General features: G+C 36.7%; 1 protein-coding gene across 13 annotated transcripts in view; it reads right to left on the bottom strand.

The window, feature by feature from the left end:
* ATP2C1 (ATPase secretory pathway Ca2+ transporting 1) overlaps positions 1-15,133 on the bottom strand; it is a 158,162-nt gene that overhangs the window by 62,132 nt on the left and 80,897 nt on the right. For all 13 annotated transcript variants that reach the window (XR_014139750.1, XR_014139751.1, XR_014139752.1 and 10 more), the window contains 2 exons: positions 13,329-13,390; positions 8,928-9,036 (listed from right to left, as the gene is read on the bottom strand). Coding sequence is in view for 9 of the 13 variants with exons in the window: in XM_081801879.1 (XP_081658005.1) it covers positions 8,928-9,036; positions 13,329-13,390 (171 nt within the window). In the remaining 4 variants the exon portion in view is untranslated. The remainder of the gene's footprint in view (positions 1-8,927; positions 9,037-13,328; positions 13,391-15,133) is intronic.

Here is a 15,133-nt window from a genome sequence, read left to right as displayed (position 1 = left end):
TCAGGTCATGATCCCAGGGTCCTGGGATCAAGTCCCGCATCGGGCTTCCTGCTCCTTGGGAGCCTGCTTCTCCCTCTGTTTCTGTCTCTCATGAATAAATAAATAAAATCTTTAAAAAAAATAAAATAAAAAATGAATTCTAGTGACTTAATGAAAAAACAAAGTTTTCTCTTCAATATTTTAAACATAAATAGCATTCCTCAGCTCACACTGCCTTTTTTTTTTTTTTTTAAAGATTTTATTTATTTGGCAGAGTCAGACAGCACAAGCAAGGGGAACAGCAGAGGGAGAGGGAGAAGCAGGCTCCCCGCTGAGCGGGGAGCCCGATGTGGGGCTCGATCCCAGGACCCCGGGATCATGACCTGAGCTGAAGGCAGATGCTTAACCATCTGAGCTAACCCCGCACCCCAGCTCACACTGCTTTTTAACCAATGATCTATACAAGTAAGACAATAAAACCCTAAGCACATCTCAAGTTTATACAATCTAAGAGAACCAACATTCCCAGTGCTCTACATCTGGATGGGGTTTCCAAACTGTATAATAACAATACTACTTCAGAAATATACATCCTTTCCAAAACCAAAATGAGTGATTACATCGAACAGTTTTTAGTAAACAGGAATGTTTCTAAATTCCACAAATACACCATATACCTTCTCCAATAGTCTACTCCATTTCTTTTGACAGCTAATTTAAAATCGCTTTTTTTTTTTTTTTTACAAGTCTGTATATAAGTTTGACAATTCAGAAACGTTTAAAACCAAAGTTTCAGGGATAAATTACAGTAAGAGGGAGAGCAATATACTGTAATCAATTTATCAAGTTGGCCTATCAAAAAAATACACTGAAGTTGATATAAAAACTTGTGAATAGGGCACTGAAAGAATTGGTCCCTCTACTAAAACAATCATGGGCTGACAAAAACTGACAGAATCAACTCTCGAATCAAAAACTTAAAACAACCAAGGAAGTGCTTAATGAAGAAAAAGGCAGCTAAATTTTGGTAAGAAGGCACTGTGGCATTTTTTTTTACCTGTCTACCATCTCCCACTGCCCAGAGAAGCAGTGCTGGCTGTGGGGACAGAAGCTTGCCTTCCTGTTGGAGCTTACTGGTAGTTGGGGACTAAAAAAGACTTTGTTCTTAAAGGACTGTACTTCATGTTTTAACCTGTCTGACAGTTCCCCAGGGGACTGGTGCAGAGGCTAATATTTATTTCACCACCCCACTCCAATGCAGCCTGTGACTTTCTTGGTGTCTGCCAAAAGATTAAGGACATATACCAGCAGGCAAGGGACTAGGAATAAGGCAAGCAGCAGACACAACCAAAAGACTGGGAAGAAAGAAGCCAAAGAGAAGTTTTGTGAGGGAATATGGGCTTGGAAGGGCTGCCACATATACCAGGGAAGACAGAGTGCAGAATGGATGCCTATAACCAGATGTGTGCTCAGAAAAATCTGAGAAGACCCTAGATTTGCACCCTGACAGATCTGTGGATTTGACACAAGCAGGTGAAGGTGAAGGTGAAGGCAGCATTGGAGACAGCCTAGGCTCAAGGATCAAGAAGTGCCCCAACTCAAAGACAAGCTACAAAGACCAAGAGAATAGTAATTGTTTTTCCTCTTTGACTTGAGAAAGATAAGGCTAGCTGCTGAGATAATGGAACAAAAACGTCAGAGACCACACACAAAAAGGAATACAGTCTACCAAAAAAAAAAAAAAAAAAAAACCTGTATTTTTTTTTTAAAGAAAAGTCACTCAACAAATTCAAACACTAAAACCCTCAAAAATCAAAAGCAATAAACCTTGAGGAAGGGTAGAATCTAATGTACAGAATTATGACAGTGTAACATTCAAAATACAAAGTTTTCAACAAAAAATTACAAATACAGGGGCACCTGGGTGGCTCAGTTGGTTAAGCGACTGCCTTCGGCTCAGGTCATGATCCTGGGGTTCCTGGATCGAGTCCCTCATCGGGCTCCCTGCTCAGCAGGGAGTTTGCTTCTCCCTCTGACCCTAACCCCTCTCATGTGCTCTCTCTCATTCTCTCTCTCTCAAATAAATAAATAAAATCTTTAAAAAAAAAAAAATTACAAATACAAAAAAAACCCAAAAGTATGACCTATTCACTAGAAAAAAATGGACTGATAAAAATCATCCCTCAGCAAGGCCAGACACTGGACTTACTAGAAAGACTTTAAATCAACTGTCTTAAATATGCTCAATAAACTAAAGAAAACCATGGACAAAGAACTAAAGGAAATCAGGAAAACAATTTTTTAAAAAAGACTATCAACTGAGAGAAAGAAAACATAAAAAGGAAACAAACAGAAATCCTGATGCTGAAAGTACAACTGAAATGATAAGTTAACTGGAGGGGTACAACAGCAGATCTGAACAAGGAGGGAGATAAAAACGAGCAAACAAAAAGACAGGACAATTGAAATTAACCAGTCTGAAGGACAGAGAGAAAAAAAATATAAAGAAAAATGAAAAGAGCTTAAGGTACCTGTGGGACATCATCAAACATACCAATATAAAATGCAGTCTCAGGGGGAAAAAGAAAAGAAATGTGCAGAAAGAATATTTGAAAAGATAATGTAAAGAAAACTTCCCAAATTTAAAAGACATGAATCTATATAAAGAAGCTCAATAAACTCCAAATAGGAAAAACTCAAAGCCATTTAGACTGGCAGACATAATCAAACTGCTGAAAGACAAAGATGCAATCTTGAAAACAGCAAAGATGAAGCAACTCATCATGTACTCCTCAATAAGATTAGCAGCCCATTTCTTATTAGAAACCATGGTGGTGAGAACCAGTAGACATATCTACAGTGCTGATAGGAAAAAAAAAAATGTCAAAAAGTCTATATCCAGCAAAACTATCTTTCAAAAATGAAGAAAAATTAAGACATTCCCACTTAAACAAAAGCTAAGATAAATTCACTGCTAGCAGACATGCCCCACAAGAAATGCTAAAGTAGAGTCCTTCAAGCTAAAACAAAAGGAGAGCAGAAAGTAACTCAAAGCCATATGAAGAAATAAACTCAAGTAAACGTAACTACACAGGGAAATATAAATGCCAGCATTATTGTGTTTTGACTTTGTAACTCCTCTATTTTTCCTGATTTATATAATATACTTAACAAATAGGGACGCCTGGGTGGCTCAGATGGTTAAGCGTCTGCCTTCGGCTCAGGTCATGATCCCAGGATCCTGGGATCAAGCCCCGCATCGGGCTCCCTGCTCCGCGGGAAGCCTGCTTCTCCCTTTCCCACTCCCCCCTGCTTGTGATCCCTCTCTTGCTGTGTCTCTGTCAAATAAATAAATAAAATCTTTAAAAAATAATAATAATAATCACTTTAAATGTAAATGGATTTACAATTGTGTGGTATATACGTACAATGGAATACTATTTGGCAATAAAAAGCAATGATATATTGATACGTGCAAAAACATGGATGAACCCTGAAAACACGGTTAACTAAAATAAGCCAGACAAAAAAGACTTCATAGTATTTAATTCCATTTATAATGAAATGTCCAGAATAGGTACATGTACACAGACAGAGCAAGCAAATTAGTGCCTACCAGACTCTGGGGAAGGGGAGAGAATATAGTGACTACTAAAGGTAAAGGTGTTCTTTTGGGAGTGATAAAAATGTTTTACAGTTAACACTGTGGTGATGGTTGCACAATTCAAACTGTATGGAAAGTGACTGAATGATAGATTTTAAATGTGTAAATTGTGTTGAATGTGAATTACATCTCAGTGAAGTTTTGTGGGCTGTTTTTTTGTTTTGTTTTGTTTTTAATCTTTTTGTATGTGGTAGATAGACCAGCACTTTTGGCATGGACTAAGAGCTAGTTAAGAATGCAGAATCTTGGCACCACCCCAGAGCTGCCAAAACAGAGCCCAGATGACTCCTATGCACCTTAAAAGTTAGGATATAATGCCCTGGGGCAACTCTGTCACAGTGAGAAAACAAAGACCTAGTTAAGTGGCTTACCGAAGCTCATATGGTCAATTCATAAGATACATTTTATTCTTTGAATCACAGTTGTTTGCATGTTGGTGTCTCCCAGTAGAAAGGGCACAAATTGTGTCTTTTTCACTTCCTAGCGCTAAAGCCTGGTACAGTGTTCTATACATGATACTAAAACATTTACCGGATGGCTAAAATGACCTCATTACACAGACCAATTTCCAAAGAAAGGCATTACATTTTGCCTAAATCAGCTCCATTACCAAAATAAGTAAATTTAACATATCATTACATGCACTTATATTTTAGCAAATGTTTGAAAAGATTTTTTTTCAAAAAAAAATATAAAAAAAAAGCATAGCAAACAAAATCAGAATCTGAGTGTCACCAGAATATCAAGGTTTTCACTGAGTAAATGGAAAATATATTTTGTAACTCAGGAAGTCAGAATGCTCTGACACAGAAAGATAGCTCCTCTAATGAAATTAGCCAACACAGAGGAAGGTGCTTATTAATGATTCTTAACAAAAGGGTTCGCAAAATCGTGAGCTTTACAGAAAGGGACATAAAGGCTAAGTAAAGTTTCAGTCAAGAAGACTACCTTTGACTCCTTCCAATGGCAGGTAGCCAAAGTAGATCTGTGCTCATTATCTTTGGTTTTTACTTGGGAACTAAGGAATAGGAAGGAATACCCCTAAAGAGACCAAAAACTACTCAATGAGCTGAACTACTGTGCTGTAACAAAGTATATGGATCTGTGATGTTAAAAGGCTCACTATCGAGCGCCTGGGTGGCTCAGTTGGTTAAGCGACTGCCTTCGGCTCAGGTCATGATCCTGGAGTCCCTGGATCGAGTCCCGCATCGGGCTCCCTGCTCGGCGGGGAGCCTGCTTCTCCCTCTGACCCTCCCCCCTCTCATGTGCTCTCTCTCATTCTGTCTCAAATAAATAAATAAAATCTTTAAAAAAAAAAAAAAAAGGCTCACTATGTAATGCCAATTAGCTTGTTTTAAGTTTGGACTTCTGAGCAAGGCCCCAGTAGGCTTTCACTCCTAGTGGAGATATCTTTTGGCCCAGGTTTAAATGGTCCAATTGATAATCTAGGGTCATAAAAATGGCTAATTCTTGGCCCTCAGGCATATAACTGGTAGTTCTCTTTAAAAAGTTTGATACGGGGGCGCCTGGGCGGCTCAGTAGTTAAGCGTCTGCCTGTGGCTCAGGTCATGATCCCAGGGTCCTGGGATCGAGCCCTGCATGGGGCTACCTGCTCGGCGGGAAGCCTGCTTCTCCCTCTCCCACTCCCTCTGCTTGTGTTCTCTCTCTCGCTGTGTCTCTGTCAAATAAATAAATAAAATCTTTAAAAAATAAAAAAATAAAGTTTGCTACGTTTAGAAAATTATATCAAAAACATTAAAAAAAAAAAAAAAAAGAAGGTAATTGTACCCAGTGTCTAGATCTTGAAGACAGTTTCAAAGAATGATAGAGGCTACCCACAAGCATGTGAGCCACAAAATAAAGTGTCAATGGAATTACTCATTCAGAACTTCAAGTATAAGAAAAATCTTGCTACATTTCAGGAACATTTCAGGCTTAGTTAGAAAGTTAAAGCAAGAGAAGTTATTTTCAATAGAAAAAAGAAACCCTCTTTTCCTTTGACTCTAAGACCCCTAGACTTAGAAATTCCAGTGGCAACCCTCTCGGATCCCCTCCCTCCTTGGGAGCTTTGTACTATCACTTTGCTATTGCTCAATAAGCCTTGCTTTGTGGCCTTCCACTCTGTCTGGTCTACCTCTTCATACTTTGAAGCAATGTGACCAAAAACCGCGGACACCGATGGAGAAAAAAATCCTGTGACAGTAAGGTCACTACCACCAACACATACTGGTTCATTCCCTGGCTATGGAAAATGACTCAGGCAAAAAAAACAAAATACAGAATTCCTTAAGTTATCAATACTAATCTTCTTTAAAAAGGATTTACAAATGACAGTCTCAGCCTGCTGCGGACTGAATTGTGTCACAGTAAAATTCATGCTGAAGCTTTAATTTCCAATACGATAGTAATTACCTTCGGAGGTAATTAGAGTTAGAGGAGCTTGTGTGGGTGAGGCCCTCATAATGGGATTAGTGGCTTTATAGGAAGTGGAAGAGAGACAGGAATCACTCAACCCACCCCGTCTATGGTATTTGATTATGGCAGCCTGACCTGACTTAAGACACAGCCTACAAACAGGTAATACCATATAAAGGTTGTGTAGCAGTCATATCACTGAACTTGCAGACAAAATGCAACTGAATGCCCAGGCAAGTTTTATAGTTAAAATCTGAACCTTCAAAATTTATGACAGGAACCCTAGAGTTGCAGCATGACAACGCTAATGTGGCAACCTTGGTCTTAGACTACATCATCCACAAGAAGAGAAATACACCATGAAAGTCCAGATACTTTTGCTTTTTCTAGAGTGAAATTGACACACTTTGTTTTGAGATATTAATAATATCTCAAAGGTATGTGAGTTCTTAGTTTCCTTTAAATCTTAACGAAGAGCTTATTTCATACAAGAACATCAAATGACCAGCTAGCCTTAAAAAAATCACCCAAAGATCACCATAGCCAAATTCTGCAAATAACACTCCAATAAGCCAACCTAATTCCAAAAGCTAGTAGCCTCTGTGTCCAGAAGAGAAACTGACCTTAACAGCTTTATTATGCCTTAGGTTAGTAGAAGCAGCACAAAAGGTTCAAATCTTTTAGGAACGTTATCTCAATCTACCATAAAAGTTGTAAAAGTCTGCTTGAGGTACCAAGGTGATAGGTAAAATGAACAGGACAGAAAGTGATAGAGGGAATCAAAGATGTTCAACTATATACATAAACATGGATTAACTAGAAGAAAATCAACCTTATCACTGCCAAATAAAACATGTGTTAGTGAAAGTGTCTGAAAAGTTAACAGGTAAGGGAAAAACAGTAATAACAAATTACTCCACAAAGTACATGCTTTCAATTTTTATAACATCAAGCTTTAAAAGGTGAAAAATTCCCTTACTGAACTCACAGTAAGTCTTCAAAGTATATTTGATAAGTGGCTACGATACATACTAATCCAGAACTCTGGTCTTTTCCTATTTGCACATGAACTCTGAAATAATTAATTCTTAGATCAATTAACCCTTATTTAAATGAAAACCCTAAAATACTTTACCAAGTCAAATGGAGTTTTAAAGTTTCTATGTCATTATACTGCTCAAAATGTTCAAGTAATGGGGAACACCATCGTTTTACTACCCCACTGAGGAGGTCTGCTTCTAAACTGGAAGAGAAGGACTCCAGAATAAATGATGACATAAACTCCATGAATTCAAATTAAGACCCTCTGGGGAAAGGGAAGATGATTTATATCAAGTGACAGGCCTGCCGAATGTCTAAGGAATAATAATCCAAGGTTTTCTCATAAACTAAGTATTAGGAATAGAAAGAAAGGAGAGGAAATGAGTAAAAAAAGATATAAAAAGATAAACTAAGGGCAGAAAGTAATAAAGCAAAATTAACAATATTCCCAATACTTGCTGTATTATCAATTATTTCCACTCACCAATTAAAGCAATCTGGTATCTTCCTAAGGAGAAATTTTAAGTATTTGGAAAAAAGGCCATTACTTCAGGACTAAATGAAGTCTGTTCTTATTATAGTTCAGAAAGGTTCTTTAGGCTTTCCATAACCCCTATGAACACTAAGATTTTGGGACACAGTAAGTATTGAAAGACTGTCACCTCTATAGGTGTTAATGAATAGGCTGTTAATTCCAAAGTAGATGAGACTGGCATGCTAAACTAGATGCCTAACTCCATTTTCTAGTCCGTCAATCTATTCTACACACTGTGGCCAGATTAAGGTAAGATCATTTGCCAGCTGCATATGACCTTCAAAGCTAATTCCTAACCAATAAAATCTGAGGTAGAGCTTTGTATCCAAGGCCCCCCTGAATCTGATTCCACCACACATTTTTTACCCTTAACATATTCTAGCCCGGTACTATATACTGGGACATTCACAGTGATCTGAATACTGCTGCTTCGTGGTCTTCCTCATCTCTCCCAATACTACCCTTCAACCTTTCAATTCTCACCACCAAAGCCATGCTGTCTGAGGCATTATCTGATTTTCACTGAAATCAGAAGTAAATGCTCCTTTCTCTAAATTTTCACACTCCATTCTTTGTACTTCTCTTAGTCACTCACCAGCTTCTATCTTATTTTATGGTGAGTGATTTATGTACACAAATAGTATGTTCCCTGATCACAAGAACTCTTTACATCATCTTTGTGTCTCCCACAAGGCCTATCATACCCTTTCCATAAAGATCAGCTGATTCACTAATGGACACCTCAAAAGACTCCGTGGTAAAGATTAATATATTTTAAGAAAAGAAGACATGTTTATATATGTTACATTTTAAACTTGAAAACCAAGAGTTTCCAAACCAACTATGCATTAGTTCTTAAAATTACTAATGTCTATCCTTTAGTCCATATCCAAGTATTTTCACTTCTCACAAACAGATCACCAAATCCTATGGTCTGAATATGTATCCCCCCTCAAACTTTATATACTGAAATCCTAACTCTCAAACATGAGGTATTAGGTGTGACTTTTCAGATGTGGTTAGGTAATGAGGGTGGTGCTCTCACAAATGGAATTAGTGTTCTTATAAAAGAGACCTCAGAGCTCCCTAGCCCCTTCCACCATGTGAGGACAGAGAGAACGCACCAGCTATGAACCAGAAGAGGGCCCTCATCAGAACGCAACTGGGCTGGACCCTTGATCTTGGATTTCCCAGCCTCCAGAACTATGAGAAATAATTTTCTGTTGTTTATAAGCGACCCAGGCTATGGTATTTTGTTACAGCAACCCAAAGAAATTAAAACACCAAACTTACCTCAAACAAGCGTAAATCAGCAGGAACTCTGTCCCCAACAGAAAGGCAAACTGTATCACCTGGAACCAAGTCTCGAGCAAGTGTATGTTCCAATTTTCCTTCACGTACACTGTAACATGAAACAGAAACAACCATGGCTGAAAAAAGAGAGCCACACCACTTATTTAAAAAAATTCTTTCTAGTGGGCTTACCTGAGGAAAAATATATTGTAGTATTATTACCACTTCAAAGAAGCTAAGTCAAATATAAGAAACTAAGCAAACAATTATTTTTCTATTCTTGGTAATTAAGATGTTCAGATGACAAAAAAAGCACTGGAAACAGTGACCAGTTATCATTCAAATGTAAAATGTGAAAACTGAAGCAACCTTCTTATTCATCTGGGCCTGTCTGATTGTGCATCACTGCAACCCCAACAGTGCTTAGCACATAGTCACACACACAAAAAAACTCTGTTGAATAAATCCATGTCTCAACAATCTCAGTATTAGAACTTAAATGTTTTAATATCACAACTTGCTACACTGAACAGAACATCAATTTTTCATGTCGGACTAATGATTTCTACCTTATGTTTAGACAAATCTGGTGCCACAATGTATAGTGTACTACTCACATTCAATTTCTGTTTTTAAGAGTGAAAATCCATTTTCATTTGTCTCCATGTATTTTTTTATTTCCTCTTTGATTTCTTGGTTGGCCCATTTTCATTGTTTAGTAGCATGCCATGTAGCTTCCATGTATTTGTGTTCTTTCCAGATTTTTTCTTGTGACTGATTTCCAGTTTCATACCATTGTGGTCAGAAAAGATACATGATATAATTTTAATCTTTTTGAATTTATTGGGACTTGCTTTGTGGCCTAATATGTGATCTATTCTGAAGAATGTTCCATGTGCACTTGAAAAGAATATGTACTCCATTGTTTTTGGATGGAATGTTCTGAATGTATCTGTTAGGTCAATTTGGTCTAATCTGTCACTCAAAGTCACTGTTTCCTTGCTGATTTTCTAAAAAAAAATCAATGGTCTAAAATCCTTGGGACACAGCAATAATTGTTCTAAGAGGGAAGTTTATAGCAATACAGGCCTACTTTAAGAAATAAAAACGTCTCAAATAAACCTTACACCTAAAGAAGCTGGAAGAAGGAGAATAAACCAAAGCCAATAGAAGGGAAAAAAAATAAAGATTAGAGCAGAAATAAAATGGAGACTAAAAAAAAAGTAGAACAGATCAATAAAGCTATGAGCCAGTTCTCTGAAAAGATCAACAAAATTGATAAACCTCTGGTCAGACTCCTCAAGAAAACAAGAGGGAGGACTCAAATAAATAAAATCAGAAATGAAGTAGGAAAAAAAACAATACCACAGGAATACAAAGAATTATAAGAGAATATTAAGACAAATTATATGCCAACAAATTGGACAACTTTGAAGAAATGAATAAATTCCTAGAAACATATAACCTTCCAAGACTGAATCAGGAAGAAAGAAAATTGAACAGACTGATTACTAGCAATAAAATTGACAGTAGTCAAAAAATTCCCAGTAAAAGTCCAGGACCAGGTGGATTCACAGGTGAATTTTACCAAACATTTAAAGAAGAGTTAAAGGGGTGCCTGGGTGGCTCAGTCATTAAGCATCTGCCTTTGGCTCAGGTCATGATCCCAGGGTCCCGGGATCGAGCCCCGCATCAGGCTCCCTGCTCAGCGGGAAGCTTCCTTCTCCCTCTCCCACTCCCCCTGCTTGTGTTCCCTCTCTCGCTGTCTCTCTCTGTCAAATAAATAAATTTTTTAAAAATCTTTAAAAAAAATTCTATAAAATAAAGAAGAGTTAATACCTATTCTTCTCAAAAATTCCAAAAAATGGAAGACAAAGAAAAGCTTCCAAATTCTTTATACGAGGCCAGTATTACCCTGACACCAAAACCATATTAACACACTACAAAAAAACAAAAACTACAGGCCAATATCTCTGATGAAGACAGATCTAAAAATCCTCAACAAAATATAAGCAAACCAAATCCAACAACACATTAAAAACATCATTCACCACGATCAAGTGGGATTTATTTCAGGAATGCAAAGGTAGTTCAATATTCCCAAATCAATCAACATGATGCATCACATTAACAAGAGAAAGGATAAAAACTATATGATCATCTCAACAGATGCAGAAAAATCATTTAACAAAGTACAACATCAATTCATGACAAAAACTCAACAAAGGAGGCTTAGAGGGAACATACATCAACATAATAAAGGCCTTAAAAGAGAAACCCACAGCTAACATCATACTCAATGGTGAAAAAGAGCTTTTCCTCTAAGATCAGGAACAAGGCAAGGATGTCCACTCTCACCACTTTTATTCAACATAGTACTAGAAAGCATTGCCACAGCAATCAGACAAGAAAAAGCATCTAATTTGCTAAGGAGGAAATAAAACTGTCACTATCTGCAGATGACATGTTACTATACATAGAAAAACCGTCCAGATTCCACCTAAAAATTACTGGAACTGATAATGAATTCAGTAAAGTAACTGGATACAAATTAATATGCTGAAATCTGTTGCATTTCTATGCACTAATAATAATGAAGCAGAAAGAGAAATTAAGAAAACAATCCCGGGCACCTGGGTGGCTCAGTTGGTTAAGCGAATGCCTTCGGCTCAGGTCATGATCCTGGAGTCCCAGGATCGAGTCCCATATCGGGCTCCCTGCTCGGCAGGGAGTCTGCTTTTGCCTCTGACTCTCCCCCCTCTCATGTGCTCTCTCTCAAATAAATAAATAAAATCTTAAAAAAAGAAAACAATCCCATTTACAATTGCACCAAAAAGAATGAAATACCCAGGAATAAATTGAACCACAGAGGTGAAAGACCTTTCCTCCAAAAACTATAAAACACTGATGAAAGAAATTGAAGATGACACAAATGGTAAGACTGACACATAGATCAATGGAACAGAATAGAGAGCTCAGAAATAAACCCACGCTTATATGGTCACTTAACCTACAATAAAAGAGGCAAGAACATACAATGGGGAAAAGACAGTCTCTTCAATAAATGGTATTGGGAAAACTGGACAGCTACATGCAAAAGAATGAAAGTAAACCACTCTGTTTTACTATACACAAAAATAAACTCAAAATGAATTAAGTCCTAAATGTAAAGACCTAAAACTATAAAATACCTAGAAGAAAACACAGGCGGTAATTTCTGTGACATCTGCCACAGAAACATTCTTCTAGACATGCCTCCTCAGGCAAGGAAAACAAAAGCAAAAATTAACTATTGGGACTACACAAAAATATAAAGCTTGTGCACAGCAAAAGAAACCATAACAACAACAAAAAAAACCCATAAAAAAACCCCCAGCAACCTACTGAATGGAGAAGATATTTGAAATAATATATCCAAAAAGGGGTTAATATCCAAAAGATATAAAGAACTCCTACAACGTGACACCAAAAAAAAAAAAAAAACACACAACAAATAATCTGATTAAAAATGGACATGAATAGACAGTTTTCCAAGACAGACACACAGACGGCCAACAGACACATGAAAAGATGTTCAACATCACTAATCATCAGGGAATGCAAATCAAAACCACAATAAGATATCACTTTACATCCATCAGAATGGCTACAATCAAAAAGACAAGAAACAACAAGTGTTGGTGAGGATATGGAGAAGAAGGAACCTTCATGCACTGTTGGTGGGATGCAAATAGGTGCAGCCACTATGGAAAACAGTATGGACATTCCTCAAAAAATTAAAAATAGAATTACCATATGATCCAGTAATTCCACTACTAGGTATTTACCCAAAGAAAAAGGAAACACTAATTCAAACAGATAAATGCATCCCTATGTTTATTGAAGCATTATTTGCAATAGCCAAGATATGGAAGCAACCCAAGTGTCCATCCATAGATGAATGGATAAAGAAGATATGGTGTACGTACACACACACACACACACACACACACACACAGGAATATTACTTAGCCATAAAAAAGAATGGTATTTCACCATTTGCAACAACATAGATGGACCTAGAGGGTATAAAGCTAGGTGAAATAATTCAGAGGAAGACAAACACCACATGACTTCACTCAAATATGGAATTTAAGAAGCAAAACAAAAGACAAAAGTGACAAACAAAAAAACATTCTTAAATACTGAGAACAAGCTGGTGGCTGCCAGAGGGAAGATAGGTGAGGGTATGGGTAAAACAGATAAAGGGAATTAAGAGTATACTTACAGTGAGGAGTACTGAGTAATGTATAAAATTGCTGAACCATTATATTATATGCCTGAAACTCTTTTAACACTGTATACAAATTATAATTCAATTTAAAAAAAATGAGAAATCCATATCAGAAACAAGGATCTTACCAATGGCATTCTGGTGGCATAAGTTTACTCAGTTCTTCAAGAGATTTTTCTGAACGATATTCCTATTTATTAAAAAAAAAAAAAAAAGCAGAACATATTAAGAGAAAACATTTATAAAGAAATGCAAATATGTATGTTCCTATGTACATATTCCATGTTAGACTTAAGTAAATAATAATCTCATTTTTTTAAAACTTCCCCTAGTTCTTATCTTTTCCTTTACTTGCACTTATAGTCCTAACACATGAAAGTTTATTCCTTATTAAATAATGTTAAATTATAGCAGCCAAACAATTCTGACAATTGAATATTCCCAATTTTATATGTTAATATTCAATGTGAAACCTAAGGTCAGTTTATTTATAAGAAAATGAAGAACACTCATTAGTGTGTCCAAAGAGTATATAATTTTCAGTCATTAAAAGTTAAAATCATTGAGCCTCATGATTAAGATAATTTTACTTTTAGTGTTTAATGACCAAAGAAGTCAAAGACAATTAACTGCAAGCAACATCTGCTTTGAGGATATAAGCACATGCTTACTGCAAAGGTTTATGATGTTTGTTTAGAAAGAACATCTGTTAAATAAGAGTGAGTTGTGGCTGGCACTACTTTCACAGACACCTTTCCCATCACCCTGAATTATCCAAAAGAGGACATTCTCAGGAGCCCCAAGTCTGCAATGCTCCATCCAGCCTTTCTCTATGTATATAATCAAAGCTGAGGGTCAGAGACATCTTTCATCTCACCATACTACTTAGTCCACGTTTCCATGGGCAGTCTTGCTTCACATAACATCACTGCTATTTCTGTCTCATGTCTGCACTAAATACACCAATCTTTTGATCTAAGTTTAAAAATGGAGAGGGTGAGTAGTGGGAGTGAAAGTTGGGGAGTGTTTTGAAATGACTGCAGTGCTAGTACTATTCAAAATTTCATACCCATCACAAACTTTCTGAAATAGCAAATGCAAAGCTATGTAAGAGTAACTTAGAATTAAATGAGTATTTACTTAGGCAAGAGGAACAAATATGAGAGTAAGGCAAATCTATAATATGAAAATTCTAAGATACACCTCCCCCAACCATAACAAGGATATTAAGGAATTTGGAAGTTTTACCCAAAAATTCCATAGAAGGCTAGAAAACACTCACCAATTCTAGATCCTAGTAATAAATGACATAGAAGCTGCCCAATCTTTACCTCCCTTCTCAGACTTCTTAGGCTTCACTCCCTACAACTACAGAGATACTTCTGTATCAAAATGACCTTTTAACAAGTCACTAAAAACCTGACAGCCATCTCTAATGAACACTTAAAAGTTATATTTTAAGTTTACTGTAAAGTGGCATCAATGTATGACGATATAAAACAGCTATTTTCATGGCTGTGAGGGTATACAATGGGGTGAGAAATGGAGATTTTTGAAAGAGAGGGAAAAAAGGGTAGACATAAATATAAAAATATACAAGCACTCTCCTCCTAAAACCCAGATAAAAACACAAATATTAAATAAGACAAATCACTGACAATTTCAGAGTTCTGGTAGTTTTCTGACAAAGCACTATAAGTTCAAGTAGCAGCAAATAGGATCTTTTAAAGAGGGTTTTTAATTGCAGTTTATACAGAATATTTTGTTGGTTTCAAGGCACATTTGGGTAAAAGGCTCATGTATGTATAAGAAACCAGACCTACCAATCTGAAACTGGGCTTTTCATAAATGTTTCAATTCTTTCTGGAGTTTTCCATCAACTGAACCTATCACAGAGATATTTAGCAGATAGTTTCTGCCATTGCATTCACAG

Source organism: Leptonychotes weddellii, chromosome 1 (genome assembly GCF_054177405.1).
Source record: "Leptonychotes weddellii isolate Sample4059 chromosome 1, ASM5417740v2, whole genome shotgun sequence".
NCBI lineage: Eukaryota > Metazoa > Chordata > Mammalia > Carnivora > Phocidae > Leptonychotes > Leptonychotes weddellii.
This window is presented reverse-complemented; position numbering and strand designations above follow the sequence as displayed.